Consider the following 16,217-nt stretch of genomic DNA (forward strand, 5'->3'; position numbering starts at 1 on the left):
GTTACTAACTGGTGAAATGAGTGAATGAACCATGGCATAGCCTTACGATGGAATACCATTTGTCAATAAAAAGGGGCAAACTAGATGGGACAATAGGAATGAACATCAAAATCTTTAAGCAAGATCAAAGAAAAAAGTATATGTCATCCAACTCCATGTCTATAGAATGCTCAGAAGAGCAATGCTAGGGAGAAGATGGCATGTTGTGGTCGCCTAGGACTGGACGGAGCAGGGAATTCATGCCACCAGCAACAAGGGATCTTTTGGGGGGTGATGAAGCTTTTAAAACTCAACAGAGATTGGGCTGCCTGGGTGGCTCAGTCGGTTAAGCATCTGCCTTTGGCTCAGGCTGGGATGGAGCCTCAGGTCAGGTTCCCTGCTCAGTGGGGAGTCTGCTTCCCCCTCTGCCTCAGCCCCTCCCTGTGCTCATGCTCTCTCTCAAATAAATAAATAAAATTGTAAAAAAAAAAAAAAAAAAAGAAAGAAAGAAAAAGAAAAAAAACTCAACAGAGGTGATGGTGGTATAGTTCTTGACATTTACTAGGTAAAGATTGAGATACACACTTAAAATAGGTATAGAAGTTATACCTCAATCGTTAAATAAAATGGAAGAAAGACAAAAATCCTCCTTTCTTCTTACACGTTAGCTAAAAATCATGGTGAAACTCTGCATGAAGTTTTTTTTTCTTTAATTCCTTTATTTATTCACCAGCGTTTATTAGCTAATGACCATGTTCTCAAAATGGCTTTGACCTCACCACCATGCTAAGTGAAAGTCTCTGAAGGCTGGGGCCTTTTCCAATTGCCCTAGGAATTTTACAGTGATCGGACTATTTACTAATCCATGGGCTTTTGAATCGGGGACAAAACAGGGCTGGACATGGCAGAGTGGGAGAGTTCAAGGATTGCCATTCCCCTCCGTGGGATGTCAGGAAGCACTGTTAAGATTAGGTATTACTCTAACCAGCTGGCAAGCACTGGAGAAAATAGTTCATCCAGTCCTTCCGGGGGGAGTCCAGCCAAACACCCATCCTTTATACCCCCGACTCCAGCTCCAGTATGCAATTCTAAAACCCACTTCATGCCCTAAGTGAACAATTATAACATGAAGCAAGCCCATGAATAGGTACGAAGGTTATAAAATTTAATGTTAGGCTAGAAGGCAGATTTGTCCAAGCCCAAAATGTGTGCATTCTGTTGCACAGAAGGGCACTTTTCTTGTCTCCAATTTCCTTTGTTACTTTAATGCTGTTTTGCAATAAGAGCGCATTAAAAATAAAGAAGCGAAATTTCAAAAAGAAAAAGGAACGTACAGAATTCCATAGGCATGTGGGGAAAAGTTGAATTTTTGCCAGTCGAGGCTCACGTGTGTCTAAGAGATGTGTTAATTTTCCTAAACACAAAATACCGTGCATGTCAGGGCATCTACATTTAGACTTTGTGTTTTTTGTTTTTATCTGGCACAGTGATTCTGAAGCTCAAGTGCATGAGGAAGTTGCATAGAATCACATACATACCACCCTAATGTCCCAGGTGGATTTTCCAGTTAGGAGACAATCAGGATCCATAGTCCATAAATTCTGCAGCTCAGTGTCAATGCCAGGATGGGGAGGACTATGATAAATTCACCATAAGATCCGTGAGATTGGATTTCTGAGCTGTTTTCAGCTTCACGTTTTTGGTTTTGTGTTCTGTTGTTGGGTTTTTGGGTTTTGTTAGCTTGAATATAATCAGTCCTGGTATTTTCCAACTGCACTCCTCAATCCAGGATCTCAAAGCATCTTGCCAACAAATCAACATTCTCATTGTTCTCTCTGGAGGTAGAACCCAAAAAAACCCCAAAAACCCAACACAGAACACCAGATCTATCTATGGAGGCATGAAGAGAAAACAGAATAGGACTAAATATTGGCTTTTCTCCCATAAGACTTTACTGACCAATTTATTTGACAAACTCTATGCCGAGCCTTGATGCTTTCCAAGTCCCAGGTGCGTGATGAATGCTTTCAAACTGCTGACTTTTATAACTTGAAAGGGCCCGTTTTAAAGTTGTGACTCATTTCTGAGTCTGAAAAGGCTATATCCGTACGTATGAATCAGACTCTGGAAGTCTAAGTTTACAAAGTATTACATTACCATCAACCACAAATTACAAATCCATTGATGAAATGCTTACAATTTACTTAGCAACAGCTGAAACTTTGAGCAGTAAGAAATAATCTAATTATCCAGTAAACCATGCTCAATCAAGAGGCCAGGAGGACGCTTCCCAGCACCACCCATGGATATTTTATGACTACTTTGACAACTGCTGAAGAAACCTGATCCCAAGTCACATGCTTCCGACTTAAGGAAATCAACAGGAAATAAGGCATCTCTGATGGTCAGGCCCCGAAAAAGCGCAGACCTCTCAGAGGGTCGCCTAAAAATATAACTAGAATCATGGACTGCAGGTCAAGAAAGCAAGTCAGTGTTCAAAAACCTAGCTCCTCATTTCATGCACTCCTGCATGCGATGCTACATAAATAGTTTTTAGAAATCAATAGCACAAGTGAGACTCTCAGATGCCATCTATCCCTTCCCTCCTCAAAAAACTGGCTTTGATCAGAGAAAAAAAAAAAAAGCAAACTAAAACTCTTTTGAAATGAGAAACTTGAAAACTAGAATCCAGATCAGTTAAGCATTCTAAATAGTTTATCCCCACTTGAAACGTGAAGTGGCTTTATTCAAAATCAGGCTCTATATAGAGGAAGTCAGAAATGTCTGAGCTCAGAATAGCAGATTCACACCTGGTTACAAAAAAGTAACCATTACAATGCTAATTTAATTTCCTAGATGTCACAATGACCACGCAGGAAGAAGGGTATATTCCTGTTACCTTGGTATGTACAAAAATGACAACTGTATGCAGGCCCATATGCAATGGGAAGCGGAACCCCGAGTCATGTACCTTCTACGAATGAGTGCTGCAAGTCTGGAAACACGTGTAGTTACAAAAGGGGCCATTCTCATCCTGCAAGGGTTTTCCTCTTCGACTTCTTGGTTAATACTGATGTCGGAAGACATCATCAATCCTTGGGCTAAAAACAGCTTTTTTATATGAAGTTTCATGTGGGATACAGTTTTTTTTATGGAACGTGACCTGACTGTAATATTCCATGATATACTGTTATAATAAAGGAAATTTCAGCTGCATTTCAGAAATCACTTTTTGGGCAATTAAAACAAACACAGTGTAAGAGACTATCAGTGACAGGCTTTTAAGTATCTTAAAAATGAATTAATTAAGAAAAAAATAGAAGTCTAACTAGATTAATAGAAGAAATCAAACATATTTTTAAGACTGAATAATAGATTCCTAAACACAACTGGAACTCCATTCCTCAATTGTCTTTGGGATAATTTGAAAAATGAATACTTATTTACCTATTTTTCTGTTATTATTATAACCTATATTACTATATCTCATATATAATATATAATATATATCTTATATTATTACATATTATTATATAGTACTATATATTACAATATATTATAAATATATATTGTGTTGTATAATACATACTTAACTACCTTTCTTTATTAGTTTTGATTGGTAAAAAGCATTTATTCCTAATCCACCTAAAATGCCATTTGGCTTATGAGAATCTCTACAAAACAAGTTCCATTGTTCGCTTCTCCAGTTTTCCCACTTGGGAAAAGAGCAAACCACTCTAAAGCCATTGTGAGAAACATTTCCCTCTTAACTACTGCATACTAGTTAATGCATACCTCAACACTCCTGGAAATAAAGCAATGAGGTAAAGAAGAAGAGTAAATTCAGGAGTGCCTGGGTGGCTCAGGTAGTTAAGTGCCTGACTCTCGGCTTCAGCTCAGGTCATGAACTCAGGGTCATGAGATCGAGCCCCGTGTTGGGGTCTATGCTTGGCAAGGAGTCTGCGTGAGATCCTTTCCTTCTACCTCTGTCCTCCCCCCACTCATGCAAGCACACTCTCTCTCTCTTTCAAATAAGTAAATAAAATCTTTAAAAAAAAAAAGAATGGTGAATTTATTTGGCCACAAATGTCTTAACTAATTGAATCTTTTCCAGTGACAAACAGCACAGATTGTTCCTGTCTGCTTCTCTCCATGGTAATACAGCCACCAAAGTTCCCAGCTTCCCATTCCTGACTCCTTCTTTCTGTCCATTCCAAACTCAGCCCCCTCCCCCACATGATAAAACCTGTAGCAATCAGGCAAAGATTGTTGTGCAGAAAGTTAAAATGTCTTCGCATCTCTGAAACTTCAGTTATTGACAAGGGCCAATGCTGGTTCCCAGAAGATGTGGTCAAGCCAAAGCTCCTTTTCTCCTTGGATATACCCAAAGCCCCTGCTCATATTAAATCCCCTGGAAGCCCTTACAGGAAAAAAGAAAAAAACAAAATGGAGCAAAATGCTTTCCTCCACATAACCTGCACTGGCCCCCTGTTTCCCGTCCTATCCCTGGCAGAACAGTTTCCTCGAAAAGTTTCAGGTGAAGCACACTTCAGAATCAACGCTCACCTATACTCTTAATGAAAATAGTGATGTCTCAAAAAGTACAAGAGGGGATAATTCCCAGTTTTCAGGACCCCAAGCTACGGGGTTCAGACTTCTTCTAAGACATAAACGTTCCCGAGGGTCTCCTGGTACCTCTGATTCAATGTCTGGACCTGAGTCTGCATATACGAGGAATCACTTGAACAGCACTAGGGCACACTTTCTAGGTTATTTTAGAAGTGTTCTTTCCAGGTTTGATAGTCACCTTGACATAGAGCCAAAACAAAACCAGAGAGAGAAAGGACACTGGTCTGGGGCAGCCTCCTCCCAACAAGCACAGGCTACAGACATAATGCCAGATACATGCCACTCAGCTTTGTCCTACGTTTCACAAAATGGGGGAATGGGGAGAAGGAAATAGAGAAGGATGGAGGGAAGGAAAGAAAAGAAAAAAATGACAGAGTTTTTATTCCTTATAGATAAATCAGAGATACACGATCTGTCAGGGAAAGTAATACCACCAGGAAGAGATACCTCCTATAGGATGTCCCCCTCATTCACCCAGAACATTTACCAGAAGCCTCTAGATGTGCTGTGCTCAGTGGAAGGAGACGGATAGGTTTGCAAGCAAACTTCTCCAGAGAGACATCTGCTTCCCTCTCTCTCTCAAAAGCTATCTCCTTTCCAACATTTTCTTAAAGATTTTATTTATCTGAGAGAGACAGACAGACAGCAGAGAGAGAGAGAATATCCTCGAGAAGATTCGGAGCCCAGTGTGGAGCCTGACTCTGGGCTCAATCCCAGGACCCTAAGATCATGACCCAAACAGAAGCCAAGAGTTGGCTGCTTAACCAACTGAGCCACCCAGGTGCCCCCAAAGTTTCTCCTTTTATTTTTTTTATTTTTTATTTTTTTTAGGTTTCTAGAAGAATGCTTTTTTTTTTAATTTTATTTTTTATAAACATATATTTTTATCCCCAGGGGTACAGGTCTGCGAATCGCCAGGTTTACACACTTCACAGCACTCACCATAGCACATACCCTCCCCAATATCCATAACCCCATCCCCCCTCTCCCAACCCCCCTCCCCCCATCAACCCTCAGTTTGTTTTGTGAGATTAAGAGTCACTTATGGTTTGTCTCCCTCCCAATCCCATCTTGTTCTCCTTTTAAAAAATTCCTAGACATGTTCTAATTAACTAAGAAGAGAATTTCTATTAGGTGTGAATCCCCCTTTAATATGGAGAGAATACTTGGAGAGCTCAAAGATGAGCCTGGGAGGTGCATTTAAATTCAAATTCCAAACCAAAGAAATAGGAGAGCTGTGTGTTGTATGAAGTACTGCAAAGTCACGTCAGGAAGAAGGAAGGGAGGGAGGGAGGAAGGAAGGAAGGGGAGGGGGAAAAGGAAAAGGAAAGAGGGGGAGGCAGGGAGGGAGGGTAGAAGAAGGGAAGGAAGGCAAACATAAGGAAATATAAGATGTGAACCACATCATATCAAACTTTATTAAAAAAAAAAGGCTAATTTCTTTTTTTTTAAATCTTTGCATCTTACAAGTCACAATCTGGAGATTTTGTGCAACAAAATGGGAGCTGAAATGAAAAACAAACTGTTAAAATCTACTATCACAACACTGGTTAAAGATTTCCTTTCCTTTTCTTTTCTTTTCTTTTTTTTTAGATTTTCCCCCCTTATTTATTTATTTGACAGACAGAGATCACAAGTAGCCAGAGAGGCAGAGAGAGAGAGAGGAGGAAGCAGGCTCCCCGCTGAGCAGAGAGCCTGATGTGAGGCTCTATCCCAAGACCCTGGGATCCTGACCTGAGCTGAAGGCAGAGGCTTTAACCCACTGAGCCACCCAGGCACCCCAAGATTTTATTTTCTTTTACTCGTTTGTACCATTAGAAAATGTTACCTTTGGAAGAAGAAAGTTTATCAATCCATTTAGTTTGCAATGAAGAAATTAAGATAAAAAGAAGCAAGCTGGTTGGCCTGAGGCCACTCAGCCCCTCTGTTGAACAAATGAATGAAATCCCAGTGTCCCAGTCCAGAGTCTGCTCTCCCTCCCTTCCCCACCAGGCCACAGTTTGTTCCCGTTATGTAACTGCGGGCTACAGATTCTCAGTCTTCATACGAAATGCGGAAATTTCAGGCTCTAGTGTCTTTTTATGTGAACCCAGGACTGGTCTGTCACTTCACAAAGTCAGCCTGTTAAAAATACACACACACACACACACACACACACACACACACACACACACACACACACACACTTTGGACTGCTAGGAAGATGTGGCATCATTTGCCTTAGGTCTTCTGAATTTAGTGAAGATGGGTTCAAACAGTTGAGATGGACCGCTTTTGAAGAGAAAATGTATCACATGTGCTCAGTTTTGTGGCCATTTGTCTCCTGGGTCCTTGGGGAGCAGATGCATTGGGGACCACTCATACAGCTGTATGTACAGTTCAACTATGCTTCTACCCCCACTGGTACTTTGTTATATCTACCTTCCAACTAAGAGCAATTTTCATAAACTAAATGGGTTTATCAGCTAAGGTTTTCCATATTTATTCTTCAAACTTTATAGGTACATCTGCTCCAGAAAATATCATAAGCCTCTAAATACCATGACTGCTAGCAAACAAAGCTTTGCCATAAGGAGTCCACGTTCCGTTAAGAAGAAAAATTTAATCCTTCAAATGCCATAGTTACAAAGAAAAGGTCGAGAAAAGATTCAGATACTTGATACTAAAAACTAATCACTCCAGAATTTCCTGTAAAATAGACTTGACAAACATGTTGACCTTGGCTCCCTCAACTCCATGAAAATGACTGTAAATAACTATTCAAGAAACAAAGCCTACAAAGCAGAAGCCCATGAGCACAGCAAGAATGAGTGACAAGACAGTATGAAGGGAATTGACAAAGCCAATGGACAGGTGATCACAGGCTTACCTGACTCACGGAAGGAGAATTCTAGACCAGGAATGGTAAAGAATCATGAAGAAACCAAAACTGGCATTGAGAACCAACCCGTGTCCCACCCAAAAACTCCGAAAATCCTTGGCACCTGTACCTCTGCCAGTGGAGATCAAGACACAGCCCGAAAGGTGAGGACAGGTTCAGATATGTGTAAAGGCAATTAGGTATCTAGATTCCCTTCTCCACTCTCTGTCACTTCTAGTACCTTTTGTCAACTGACAGAAACCTGGAAGTTTGTTGTCTTGAGAAGTAAAACACAAGGTCAGCGGGCTGATAGCATCAAGCACCGTAGAGTAGGCTACCATGCTACAACTCGGAAAACAAATAAAGGTTCGCAGATTCACGGTTGAGACCTCTTCTCCACCCTTTCAATTCCAGTACACTGTCCCCTAAGCTTGCGCCTTCAAGGTAGGACAGAAGAAACAACATCCCATGAGCCTGTCAGATTGTTTGGAGATAACAGAAAATATGTAAAGATACTAAAATTGGTGTTCTGGCACTGTCCCACTCCAAACGACCCTGTAGTGAAGCTCACAGTTGACAACTTCTATATATGCAAAGAAAATTCCATTCAGCCCTTGAAGGTTACACTGTCACGTAGGAACAGACTGCTGGGGTCGCCTAACTAATTAAGGAAAGCTAGAAGCCAAAACAACAGAAAAATGAATCTTTAGGGGAAATAATACATATACAAAGAGAAAACATTTTCAAAAATTATCATTAACATCCCTGAACAAATAAAACAAGGCATCCGAGAACAAGTATGATTTTATTTTTTTTCAGAGGGGCACTTGGGATCAAACATGAGGCCCTGGAAATTAATATAAGTTAAAAAGAAAATAAAGTCCAATAGAAAGTACGGAAGATAAAAAGGAGGTTATCTTCCATAGAGCAAAAACAGAAATGGAAAAAAGTAAGAAAGAAAATGGGAAAATTAAAGAAGTAATAGAGGAGGACCAATATCCACACAACAAAACACAGGAACAAAAATCATTAAATAATTCAAGAAAATTTCCAAGAATTGAAGGACATTCATTCCAAGATCGAACAAGTCTATTAAATTCCCAGTACTCTAGATTAAAATAGATTCACACCAAGATGTATCCTGTTGCAATTGTAGAACACCAATCCTAAAAGCTTCCAGAAAAAAGAAAAAAAGCATCAAAAATTGAGAATAGTAACAAACTGCTGGATCCTGGATGCCAGAGGAAAATAAAGGCTTTGATATTCTGAGCAAAAGTGATTTCCAATCTAGTTTTATATCCAGCCCCCTTAACAAATAAGAAGGAAGAGAAGAATGACCATATCTACAAGCTCTCAAAAAATTCTCTCTCTCTCTCACCTATTACCTTTTCTTAAAAGCTAGGAAGATGAATTCTGCCAAAACAAAGGATAGGTGAAAAGCGAGGAAGAAACGGGGTTCAAGAAAAAGGGTAGCCAACGTACAAAGAATCCAGAAGAAATTCCCAACATGATGGGCAACTAGGTTAGAAGTAAAAATTGTTTTTCAAGGTGAAATTGATAGATTACTCAATATACATGAATCTAGCAAAAGAATATTTACACAATATGGGGGGAATTAGGGAAAATAAAAAGACGTACAGGAATAGCAAAATGCTAACAAAATACTACACATAGTTCAAGCACAAATGCAGTTTACATAGTCATAAGGATGTTAATGTAGAATGATCAGTGTTGACATAATTTATTGGGGAGATGGAAATTACTCTTCTGGAGGGTGGAGTCATGAAAGGGGTATATATGTGTGAAAGAAAACTAAAATCCCAACTTCCCTAAAAAGCTAATGAAAAACCTAGTGGTAGCAACATAAGCTATAGCATCCCCAAATACAAAAAGCAATTACTGAAAACATTGACTGAAAGATCTTTGAGTGACTGCTTACGAAAAACCAAAATAGGGAAGGGATATTATAGGTTTGCTATTTTTGCAACAATTCTCATACAGATAGTCTTCTTCATTAAACTGTATACATAATACCTTCGATTTTCAAAATCTAAACTAAAAAAAATCTGGTCATTACGAAGAACATCCTAAGCTTTAGCAGTTCTATCAATTACTAAATTGTTCCTATCTATTGCCAATTTCAACCTGGATTTTCTTAACCAAGGTCGCATGAGGCTTCACCCCTCATTATGATAGAATTCCTCCTATTTATGTAACAAATCTATTTTTGTTTGTTAAAATGGCAAAGTTAATATCACTGACGCTATTACTAATTAATTTAGACTCACTGGGCAGTGAGTCCCAAATTCTAAGAATGTATGTCTATCTCTAAACAGAGATACCTCAGAGTACCAGAGTACCTCAGACAATAAAACAAACCCCACTTCCCCTTCTCACTAACTGTTGAGTTTGATAAAAACCAAATAGTATACCCATAAGCTCCTTACCAGTCATCACGTGAACGCTGCGTTAAATGGGCAGTACAATCAACCGACCACACTGAGATATTCCCAAAAGTTCAGACAGCCTGAATCACCATGTTTCCGCTGGATTTCTGTCTCAACAATAATCTATGCTATAACCAACGAGGCACCCAAATGATTCAGTGTTACCATGAAACAGACATTTCGGATAGGAACCTCCTATAAAATTTGTAGGTCTCCAAATTTTGACACAGAGTATAAAGACAGCCCTCTCTAGAAAACTGATCCAATCGGAAAGTAAAATGCATCATCAGGGCACCTGGGGTCGGGAGGCTCAGTCAGTTCAGCGTCTGACTCCTGGCTTCAGCTCAGAGCATGATCTCAGGGTTCGGGGATGAGCCCCCAGTAGGACTACGTGCTGGGCATGCAGCCTGCTTATGATTCTCTCTCTCTCCCTCTATTCCTCCCCACCCCCTGTGGTGCTCTCCTCCCCCTCTCTCTTAAAAAAAAAAAAGGAAAAAAGTACATAATCATCAAGGCATCACTGTAAGCAAAAATGTGCAGTAAAGTTTCGTCAGACTCGTTTTAAAACACCAGAGAATCCAACATTTCCAAGCGTGAGTCACCGAGTGCCTCTGGTCTAAAATGTGTTCTTCCTCCCACTTGCAAATTATGTTCCCAGGAAAAGAAACAAACTTACCTTTCACAGGCTCGGACAGTCCAGGCGGCAATTATCCATAATGAGATACTAAACACCAAGAGTACAGTTCCTGGACAGATAGTCATTAGCGTCTTCATAACAAAACGGGTATTGAAGTTTATCTTATTCAGTGCCCCGATGCTTCGAGAGGAGGCATCGGTGAACAGTTTGCTATGTAAGAGCATGACTCTGGCGATCAGATAGAGTCTTAAGAACATCGGGATAGATAAAATAATGTCCACATCGGCGGTGGTTGTGGATGGGGCATAGGAGAAGGCAAGCCGGGCCGTCCATGTGAACGTGTAATTCCCAGGTATGGGATGGATAGCACACACCAGTATTTCCAAGCAGATGAAGAAAATACGTTCATAAGTCATGGCTATTCTCCAGTCATCTGCTCCGTTGTCCACCATGAACAACTGAAAAAATAAAGTAGAAAGTCAGCTTCAGTATGGCACGAATGGTCCACAAGGGTTAGTGCAGAGTCGAAAGACACATTAACGCGTGACTTGGAGCAATTGTGGTGAGCTAAGGGGTGTAATGCTTAAATGCTAGCCAGGTACGCTATTTTGAGAAAACGGTCTTGGCGCAAAAGGAGAACTTCACTTTGCAGACATTGAAAATGGGAAACGTTCTCCCTGGGTGCTGGAATTATTCTGGGGTCGATGCTCCTGGAGAACGGGGTAAGTTACATCATTTTATGAGACAGGGCTTGGGATGATGAGGTAATGCCCCCACCCCCCATCCCCGCACATTTCGAGAGTCACAGTGAACCTTAGGAACAATCTGTTCTCCACAACAAGCGTCTGAACCTAAAACCCTTCCCCCATTCTAACCACGTTCTCAGTGGAATCCATTTGCTCGTACCTCTGAGGTCAGTTACAGCCTATAATGCAGCTGTACCCGAGCCTTCTTACAGGAAATCTCATTGGCTTCAGGGAGAAAATCACAAGGGGCCACAGACAAAGGTGGCAGAAACATTTCTTCCAGCTTCTCCACCTACAACTCTACCTTCCTCTTTTCTTCTATCCTTCCTCAGCCTTCCCTTTAAGTATGAGTTTGTTTCCAATGAGTTTGTTTTCTTTAATAAAGATTCTTGTTTCAAAATGTCTGTCATTATTCACACTGCAATGAAAAAAAAAAAGAAAAAGAAAAAGAAAACCAAAGAAAAAGGAGATAGATGTGTAGATAGATAGATAGGCAGGCTGAAAATAAAAGGGACAGAAAAGAAAGTTTCCTATCTTCCCTGGTTTCATGATAAACAAGTCCACCAGGCTCTGGGAGTCTGTCAACAACCAGAGGTATCTGGAAATGTTCGGTGACATTTCTGACTGTAACAGGGACTTGTGGGGGCTTTCTGGCATTTAGAGCTAGGAAACCAGGGGTGCCAACCATGCTGGAGTTCTGGGAGTCTGCCAAGACGCCTGTGGTGCTCCCCCACGAGGAAAGATGACATATTCCTTGTCTTTTGGTAAGGAGCCAACTTAAGCAGAAAGCGTGCAAGGGGAGCCACCCAAACGAGAACAATGCCTTCTCAGGTAAGTGAATCTCATACAGGAGGTGGACAGAACAGGTCTGCTCCCTGGTTGGAGCCCATGGACTCTGCTTCTCTCGAGACTCAGGCAAGGGATCTTCCCCCCTTGGCTACAAATGGCCATTCCCAGTTAATTATTCCACAGGGTGTAGCTATTTTCCAGGCAGCTATAAAATGTACCACTTCTTTCCGGTACCTCCAGTAGCCGGAGAGCCAGCAGATTCTCCCCAAAACGTAGCAAATTTTAACAGCTGATGTTCAGTTTGGCAACGTAATGTCTCGAGGTGTGCCTCTGTCATGAGTTTTCGTCTGGGGACCATAAGGTGTTGGACAAACGCTAATTGACAAGAATGATGTTTTCCCAGTTTCCAGTAAAGAAACAGATTGCAAACACAGAGGAGGCCAAATGGGCTAGAGAATATTCTGGTTCGGTCTCGCCACTTCCAATATGGCGTTAGCATCTTGGATTGCTCTAATATATACAGAAAGACTGTCCTGATACAATGTTATGAGCCTGCTTGACTTTGTATTAGCGGGTGTTTACTGGGTACAACAAAACTCTAAAGGCATGTGATCCCGCAATCTCTTAAGATGTTTACATCCGAAACAATGCTCCCTCAAACGAGTGACTCTGAGAGGTTATATACATTCCGAAGATGCTGTCACTGCTCTCTTTAGAAACTTCGGTCAGGGCCTGGCACAAACCACGTAAGAAAAACAGTTCTGTTATTTAAATCCACATTTCCATTTCTACTGAAAATGGTATTACCCGGCTTGATTATCTACTTTCTTCACCAAACTTGGCTCTGGATGACTTGGCAAACATTCAAATCCACCCCCCAAAACTCCACCCCAAGACTCCAGAGAGCCATACACCAAGCCAGAGAATCTGAGTGTAATTCCAAGACTTTCCACGCACTGCTCCGGGCAGCAGTGGCAGAAATGCAGCAGAAGTACCTTCCCAGGGAACTGGGGAAGAAATGCCAGGTTAGACAGAGAATTCAGAGATTGCTCCCCCAAAGCCTCCTGTCTTTCCAGGACTAGCCCCCTCCTTCCATCACTCACAGCACACCGGCTCCTCTGACCGTCCTTGCTGCTCATGCCCATCACTTCACCTGTGACCTCACCAGCATTCTAAGCAGCCTGCCCCATTGGACCTCTAGGTGGGCCTGCCCAGGATCCCTCCAAGCCAGGACCCGATGTCCAGGCTGCTGCAGGTGGACAGGCAGAGACGTGGGGTGGGGGGCTGGGCCTTTGTGCTCAGCGGAAGCCTCCACACCCCAAGGGACCATTCTCCCATCCTCCCTGGCACCTGCTCTGGATAATCACCTTTCCCCTTGCCACCTTTTAGTATCCCTCTCTCTTAATGTGCTGTCCCCCAAGACTAGAAATGCCCTCCCTGTTGTACCCTTCAGCCCCAAACTTAACGCATCTCACCCTTTTCTGCTTTTTTCCCTTTTCTTGTGTCCAACCCATCTAAAGAAATGCCATACCCAAACCAGTTCTTCCTCACTGAGAACCGGTTTCTGGGTTTCCTCTCTCTGCAAGGGCAAATCCCAACTGTTCATTATAAGCAAAGGAAAGCAAACAAATGAGAACATCCCCCTAACCGCACCCCCCACCCCCGTGGCTCTGCCCTGCGGATGATAATTCATCTTCCCAGTTTGCTTTCATTCCCCCAATGCACTACCCATGTGGCTCTTGCCCTCATCTGCCCACCACCTCTACTCCTGTTAAAGTTGCTAAAGACACCTCCGTTAGGAAATCCAGCCCTGCCCTCTGACTTTTTACCTGATCTTTCTGACATTAATCACTCCTTCCCTCCAAAAAAAAAAAAAAAAAAAAAAAAAAAAAAAAAAAATCTCTTCTCTTGGCTTGTGTGATATATATATAATCTGTCACCACTACAAAGAATCCAGCTCTTTCCTTAAAGAATCCACTTTCCTCCTTCCCATCTAAGTGCCACTGCTCTCCTAAAGTCTATCTCTGACTCTTCCCTGTCTCTGTACTTTCTAGGGAGATCTGCCTGCCTGCCTTCCAACTCTATGACCAGAGTCTTCCACGGGAAGCTACATCCATCCTCTAATGACCTTTGTAAAATGTGAATGACATCAGCCCGTGGCTTTCAGGATTAAAACCATTCAAAGACCCTCCATTCCACCATCTGGCTGTGCCTGTCCCTTGAACCTCAGTGCCTATTCCCTCTGGTGGCAGGGATTCCAGAACATGCTACCGCCATGGCGCTCCCATGTGTCTGTGGCCCCTGGACTCTGTCCCCTGGCCTGGAAAGTCTTCCCACCTAGCAAATTCTTCTTCCTTCAAGACCCAACTCCATAGTCACCTCTTTTCACGATGTTGTCCATGCTCGAACCGAATCTGCGAACTTGCTCTCCTCTGTTTCGTGACTCCTGTGTCTGTTAATGATGTTTCCTGATACCACGAAGAACGGTGAGGATTTCTTTGGAAGATTATCACCCCTACTCATCAGTGAGGCTCCTTGAGGACAGGAACCGTGCCTGTTAAGTGAACTGCCTTGTTACTTCTCATTTGATACTGACTGTCCTAATCACTGCACAGGCGTAAGGTTAATTAAATATGCTCACGGACGAGGAGAACACTGAAGCATAATGCGAATGAACTAAATCTACGTCATTGCTCAAATGTGTGCAGAACACGTCCTACTAAATGCTAGTCATGACAGCAACATAATTCTGCAATTCCACAGGAAGTCCAGAGAACATTCTTCTTCAGGAACTTGCCCAGAAAAATCTGCTGTCGCAACGTTGCTTTTTTGCCACAAGGGGCTTCATCGACACCTCAGATGAGTTTATTTTGGTTTCATGCTTATCACGGTACATCTTTCGGAGCGAAAACCATTTCCTGTCCTCTCTGCATAGTCCCCAGCCCTAACCGCTGCTTATTTCTTTTGATGATCCTTTCGTTTGCTCAACGGCCAGTGGATGGGAGACTCAGCATTGCACCGGGGACTGCACTCCGTATCGGGCTTCTAGTAGGACTCACAGCAGAGCGAAGGGCGGCTCTACGGAGCTGACTTCCACCGGGAAAGAAAGGCAAAGTCAGGAAAGCAGACTCAGAGCAATTTAAGAAAGGAATTCTGCCTGTGGACACCGCTCTGAAGGAAAAACACAGGAGACGAAAGAAGGAAAAATATCCTGACGGTGACGGCAGATGTGGAAAGGAAGACGTGCGGAGAAGTACCATTTCAGGAGATGGTACCTGGATGAGGGGGGAGAGCCAGTCATATAAACAGCCAGGAGAAGAACATTCTAGACTGGGAAAAGAGCGCGTGGAAGGGCCATGGGCTTTCCCCAGCTGAGCGTGCTTAAGTAAACAAAAGGACACTGGGGTGTTGTACACTCAATGATCCCCAGGCAGAGTAGAAGGAGAGGAATTTGAAGAGACAAATCGGGATCAGACACGCAGGATGCTGTTGGCCATGGAATCAAGGCCGGATTTCACTCCAGGCGCAGCGGGCACCCCCTTAAGGGTAGGCGGAAGGGTGGCAGGAGCTGGTTTATAGCTTTAAGGGTTCATCCTCACTGTAAGGGAAACCAGAGGACACAGGGAGGATACAAGGGAGGACATTCTATCGCTGCTGATTGGTTGTACTTAGTATCCCCATGACCTGGACCAGGAGGTGGGGGTTGCCATGGAAATGGAGACAGTGGGCGTGCTAGAGACAGAGTTTGCAGATCTTGCTAGAACTTGCTGATGGGCTGAATGTGGGAGTGATAAAAGAAAGAAAAGAATCCTAGGTGGCTGAGCTCCTCCCCTGAAAAACACAGTGGAGGGCCATGCCATTTCCTGAGGACAGTGGGCTTGTGGGGGAGGGAGGGGACGAAAGGAAAGAGTGTGTGCGGGCCACCGTCATCGGAGTACAGAGCCCAAGTAGGCAGGAGTTTATCCAAGTCACTGAGAGAAGTCAGGACGACGGGAATGAACGTGGAAGGTAGCATGCGTTAGGTGCTGTTCTCAGATGACGTAGAAATAAAAAGATGGCACACGTGGTGTGAGGAACCCCCAAAGCAGAGGGCAGCCGGAAAGTCAAGCCCGTCTGTAAGGGAGGAACCC

At 42.7% G+C, this 16,217-nt stretch overlaps 1 protein-coding gene across 3 annotated transcripts in view; it reads right to left on the reverse strand.

Moving 5' to 3' along the window:
- The window catches only part of KCNN2 (potassium calcium-activated channel subfamily N member 2), a 498,316-nt gene that overhangs the window by 95,041 nt on the left and 387,058 nt on the right, over positions 1–16,217 (reverse strand). For all 3 annotated transcript variants that reach the window (XM_047730739.1, XM_047730738.1, XM_047730740.1), the window contains one exon: positions 10,592–11,010. In XM_047730739.1, coding sequence (XP_047586695.1) covers positions 10,592–11,010 — 419 coding nt within the window. The remainder of the gene's footprint in view (positions 1–10,591; positions 11,011–16,217) is intronic.

This window comes from Lutra lutra, chromosome 5 (genome assembly GCF_902655055.1).
Source record: "Lutra lutra chromosome 5, mLutLut1.2, whole genome shotgun sequence".
NCBI classification, from domain to species: Eukaryota; Metazoa; Chordata; class Mammalia; order Carnivora; family Mustelidae; genus Lutra; species Lutra lutra.